Here is a 6,048-nt window from a genome sequence, read left to right as displayed (position 1 = left end):
CATACGGCTTATGAACCGATTCATACCATGTAAATGCACCATGAAAATTCAACTTGCTATAATTTCATATGCTTAACAGTAACACAACAGTATGTTTACAGTATCTCCCCATAACTTTTCATATGAAAAAATTTATTATATGCACCCACTCGATATCATTGAATTCCTCATTAGAACATGTAGTCCCTCTATTTTAGCGTATCAACAGTTCATATGGCTTCATACCATGTAAACGCGCCATTACATTTTCCGATTGAATTGGCATTTACACAGGTTATTGATCTCCAAGGGAAACCAAATTTGTTTATTTTGTCAGAAATATGTATGTACAACGCTTTTCCAAATCTATTTTGCTTATAACCAAGTCTTATAAACTCAAGAAATGAATTCCAGAAAAGTAGAACAAGATGCAATCAATAAGATTATTGGCGAACAATCGGCTGATGGCAATAATTTAATAGAGGCGGTTTCTAGAAGCAAGTTAGAAGTAGAAAGTGCAAATCTAGACATCAGCATCAACAAATTTTTAGATTTCGTGAAAGTTTCTTGCCACGTTAACGACATTATATCAGTGAAAAGTAATCAACAAAAGCTTGTACGAAGAAGTACATCAGAAGATTTTCATTCGAATGCTGCAAATGAAGATTTAAATTTAGAAAAAATGGTAGATAATCAACTATTTCAAGATATTTTAGGTAGGCGTTTTAAAAATAACATGTTTCAGACAAAGGCCTTAGAAAATGGCGGTGCTTTCCCGAGCGATATAAACAACGAAGATAATCTTTCTCAAAGGCGAAGCACTGTAGGAATGGCTATTAGTTCTTTTACTCAGCAAACGCTCAAGAAAATGGATTGCGGAATAATTCAAAGCGAAAATATGCAATTGAAGTTATACAACAAATTGGATTACGTTATTAATGAAGGCATGATTGACTCAGTGCTATCCTTTATATGTCCAATACCAGTCCCGGCATCTTTTCACCATCATACAAAATCTAAACAAAAAATTAAGGAACCACTTATTCCTAAAGTTATACCTATGGATGCGAATAATTCAGACCAGGCGAATAAAAGTCACCCAGTAACTCATAAAACTGAGTGCACTATTGCAGCAAATGAACCCAGTTGCCAGACAGTTCTTCACTATGCTATACCTATGAAGAAGTTGGTGACGACAAAAAGAGATAAAAAGGAGTACGGTATACAGATTTTTTCTTTTTAACAGATAAACTTAAACAGACAATTTTAGATCAGAAGTCGTTATTCACGTATGCGATGAGGTTAAAAATATCACCAGGGACTTTATTTGCTCGCAGAGATTACTAGTAAATAAAATGGGATACTTTGCCGAGGTTACAGCCGGACAAAAACTTGAGGAAGTGGATATTTCGGTGCATTGTGACATACAGATATTTGACTGGCTCATAAAGTGGATGAAATTAACAGATTCTGCAGAAATAACTGGTTGTAGAAAAACTGTTTTTGAAGGCTCAGAAAATTTACCACACCTAGATGCAAATAACGTGATTCCGATATTAGTATCTGCGGGATTTTTACAAGTGAGTGGGTATAACCAAAATGTTCAGTTAATAAATAAAATTATGTATGTACTTATACATGGGGCAAAATTCGTCAAATGTACTATTAAAAATATTTTACACTACACCTTTTCCAACAGTATTTCAGAAAAACACAAATGTATTTCAGAAAAAGTATGAATGAATTTCAGAAAAGGCTAAATGAATTTCAGAAAAACTCAAATGTATTTCAGAAAACCTCAGATGTATTTCAGAAAAGGGCAAATGTATTTCAGAAGAGCTCAAATGTATTTCAGAAAAGGCGAAATGTATTTCAGAAAAGGCGAAATGTATTTCAGAAAAAGCCAAAGGAAATTCTAGCGTTTTTTGTCGAGTTAAAGCTGGGTTATGCAAGACTTAGACCTGACTTACCTAGAATCTTAGACGCGATTACTCAGCGTGTCACCTGTTACATTTTCTCTTTGCTTTAATTCTCAGCACTTATATTTGTACACGTAAAATTGTAAACGTTTAATTTGTTTTTGCACCAAAATTTATACAAATTACTTATCCAGTTGGATAATCTTGTTGACGCATATGATAGCAAATTTAATAGCCTTTACTAATACAAAAAGAAATTTAAGATTGGCCAACTACATCCAAGAAAATTGCAATTAAGTGAGTGCACTTTTTTCAGATCCCAAAAACCCGAGATTTGGATAAATCTCAAAAACTGTTTTACTTTTTTGTTTTTCGATTTCGTATTTGGATTCAGTGGAAAATTCTTCATAAAAATTTATACACAAATTGATGCGACTGGCTAACTACATCGAAACAAAGGCGGCCCCAATACGTTCTATGATGGAAAGGGGCTGAAATTTGCATGTTTAAACTCGTATAACGCGAAAAAACCGCGGTAGAAAAAAAAATAATTTTACACATTGGTTACCAGTAACCATAGCAGCAACGTGGTGGAGTTTGAACAAAATGCTGCCATAAAATGTTTTTCCTGGTACACTTGACGAATTTTGCCCCACATACAGCTACTCAAACAAGTGTTCTCCCGTTGTTTTTTTTAATACAATGATTTAAATGTTAAAATTTTGCTGTAATTTTGTTACAAAAATATTGCTCATGCTTTAACAAATACCAGGTTTAGAAAAATTCGACTAATTTTCATAAAAATTTCGAACCTTCTAATCTAAATCTTAAGAAAATTGTTGGGTATGCAGTTTTACAGCCCATTTTGGGGAAAAAGTACAATTTATAAGAGCCTATAAAATCACGTTGATTTTTAATAATTTTGTATAAAGTTTAAAGCTTTGATTTATATGTCTTTGGATAAAACATTATGGTGCATTTACATGATATGAAGCCATATGCACTGTAGATGGGTCGTTCTTAAAAAACATGACCATTCTGAATTTTGTAATTTTTAAAAATTAAGTTGGCCAAATATGTTTATAATTGGCCTCATGTGGTTACGGATGGTATCAACAAAATTGGCTCGGGACACAGGTTTTTGCTAAACCTTTGACATTGAAAATATTTTTTAAGTTATTTTCAGATAATTAATTATTTTTTTTTTATAATATAGTTACGTAGAATCGATAATAATTTATAAAAATGCAGATATTTTTCTATTTTCTTTTTGAAGAAACAAAATATAAAATAGTAAAGTCTGGGGACACCAATTGGTCATGTTTTTTAAGAACGACCCAGATACGCTAAAATAGAGGGACTACATGTTCTAATGAGGAATTCAATGATATCGAGCGGGATGCATATAATAAATTTTTTCATATGAAAAATTATGGAGATACTGTAAACATACTGTTGTGATACTGTTAAGCATATGAAGTTATAGCAAGTTGGATTTTCATACATCTTCCCATAAAAAGTTTAACAGATGCAGAGATACACGGAGGTTTTTTCTCATTTTGATGCCTTTTTTAATATGAAACCCACCGAAAAGGAGGAAAGCGGCAACTCCGCCAGTCACATACATGTCAAAAGTAGAAAATTTTAAAAATTAAAAACAATAAACAAACAATTTCAAAACAAACAAAATCCTTGTACTAGTTTTTTTTCAATAGAAGCAAGTCACGTATGCTGGACAATATAAATACAAAGCACTATGACAATAAGACATTACTCAACATTTTAATGAGCTTTATATCACATTTAAGTAAAAATTCCAAAAATTTCCAAGATGGCAAATAAACGAAAATGTGTATTTTTTGTTGTTTACAAAAAGACTTGCCAAATATATGTACATATAAGACAAAATTATAGAAGGCATGTACACTTCTCCCTTTCATTTTTTTCATACAGTTGATGCTCCTTTCTGGCCTTTACAAAATGCAGGGATACCACACTTATTTAGGTACAATATGATCGTAATGTATTTTCAATTCGAAATTAAAGAAAAAACTCCCCACGAAAATGGTTGCCATTGTAGAACAATAAGTGTATATTTGCAAACTGATGCAAAGAATGGAATGTCATATCCTAAAACGTTAGGAGAATTAACGCAACAAACAAACATTTTATTTTCTTATGTTTCCTTCAAACCGCATTGCTATTTTTTCTAACTCTTCCTTTTGTTTAGCGCTGTAACCGCTTAAGTTATATTTATTTATTTGTACATGTGAGTTATTTTCACTGAGCATTTTTCCGTTTGCTCCTGAATTTCGGGTACATTTTCTTATAGTACCTCTCTTTCTTTTTTATATTACATATATACACTCCGATGTTCGCCGTCGTCCCTCTGTTGGTAATAGTAAACCTCCGAGCGTATTCTGTCATGAAAACAGCTTCTCATAAAAATACAATTGTCGTTCGGAGTCGGCGTAAAACTGCCCTTCCCCTTTGTGTGACAAAATCAAGGCGCATGCCCCATATGGGAGGAGAAGCTAGGCCAAACACTAACATATTGTGTAAGCGCCAATCAGTATATCGTCGTTTAAAGTACAAAAGCGTATATCGTGGTTCTGCAAAACCTCGTAACGGACATTTGTGCCAAAAAAAAATATTTGCTCACTGGAAGCCCTTAATCATTTATACTAAAATTTCGATACTTAGACATAAGAAGAGATAATTAAGTTTAAAAGAGAGAACCGTTTTGAATTATGACAAGTTTTACTCTCTCCTATAAAATTTAGGCAACCTCACATTCAAGGTTTTGCATTTTCTTGATGCGCGGTTTTGTACTTTAAATGACGATATGTAAAAGTATTGCATTCATATTTGGGTGCCTTTTCAAGTATAAACTCCATTAAGAAACGAAAGAAAACGGCATCCCTATGATTTCAACTTATGCCAAACGTTTAATATGAAAGACAAAAACGTAAACAAGCAATTTATGAACAAAAAACTGTTTATCCACAAAGATGTTTGAATGGAAGCATTACACATTCGAAAAATTAACAAACCGCAAGGCTTTATTGGCAGTAGGGCCTTTTTAAAGCACATAACAAAAATATTAGCTCTAGTTTCGAAGTTAGCACAAAATTAAATTTTTTTTAACTTCTTTTGATTGTTGTTTACAAAAAAATATTTGCCAAGTATATAAGTCGAAATTGTTAAATATATATCGCTTTCATTCATTACTTCATAGAGTTGGTGCTTCTTTTATAGGAAAATTCATACGGCTTATGAAAAGATTCATACCATGTAAATGCACCATTAACAAAACTTTTATACAAAATAACAAAAAAATGTTACTTGAAAATATTGTGTACATTAAAAAAATCAACATGTGAACACTTGCTTGAGTCACTGTATATGTAACTGAAGTAGATCACTTACCGGGAATAAAAGAAAACTTGTATGATTTGCTCGTTGATATATTAATGATGACTTAGACGAAATTCAAACCATTAAGATTAAATCACCATTTTGCGGGTGACCAAAGTAATAATTCAACNAAAAAAAAAAACTCAAGTTTTTGACAGCGCTCGGTGCACTGATCCGTTATAAGGAGTGCTAAAACAAATTCTTTGATATACCTTGCCATAGTTAATTTAAAAACAAAATTATGGGCATACTGAAGGTTATTGAAATAAGTTTAGCTTGAAGTGAAAGTGGTTTAGTTTTATCGAATATTAATCATGACGAATTTCGATTTTATAACTTTAGTTTAAAGAATTAAGGGTTAAGAAAAGGGGAACTCCATAGAACGTTTCTCAAGCTTGAAGTTTCTCCGCGATATAAAAAAAAAATAAAAATAATGGATATCAACTAGTAAATATGAATCCGATGGGAATAAATCCGATTTTATAACTTTAGTTTAAAGAATTAAATATTCTGGTCCAAAGTACTCATGTACCTTGGGGATGCAAAATACTTTCACAAAAGTACCAAGGTATTTAGTTGATGGCTAAATACTTTCAAACTAAATACTGTATAATTTAGGAGAAAGTTAGAGAATTAACACCTCACCTTACACTCACCTCAACTTACTTTACCGCAACTCACTTCACCTCTCCTCAAATTAACTCACCACATACAAACTCACCACACCTCCTAC

At 32.2% G+C, this 6,048-nt stretch overlaps 1 protein-coding gene across 1 annotated transcript; it reads left to right on the top strand.

Moving 5' to 3' along the window:
• The first annotated feature begins 624 nt into the window (after window positions 1-624).
• LOC108368564 (uncharacterized) lies at window positions 625-2,893 on the top strand. The gene is made up of 4 exons (XM_017623439.1): window positions 625-664; window positions 725-1,194; window positions 1,250-1,559; window positions 2,838-2,893. The coding sequence occupies exons 1-4, from the start codon at window positions 662-664 to the stop codon at window positions 2,841-2,843; spliced, it is 789 nt and encodes a 262-aa protein (XP_017478928.1). The 5' UTR covers window positions 625-661; the 3' UTR covers window positions 2,844-2,893.
• The last annotated feature ends 3,155 nt before the right edge of the window (window positions 2,894-6,048 follow it).

The sequence above is a fragment of the Rhagoletis zephyria genome, unplaced genomic scaffold, assembly GCF_001687245.7.
Source record: "Rhagoletis zephyria isolate East Lansing unplaced genomic scaffold, Rhagoletis_zephyria_1.1 Rzeph_scaffold_03185, whole genome shotgun sequence".
NCBI classification, from domain to species: Eukaryota; Metazoa; Arthropoda; class Insecta; order Diptera; family Tephritidae; genus Rhagoletis; species Rhagoletis zephyria.
This window is presented reverse-complemented; position numbering and strand designations above follow the sequence as displayed.

Coding starts and splice junctions, on each gene's coding strand:
- LOC108368564 (XM_017623439.1), top strand. Junction 1,195..1,249: donor ACAAAAAGAGATAAAAAGGA/GTACGGTATACA, acceptor AGACAATTTTAG/ATCAGAAGTCGTTATTCACG.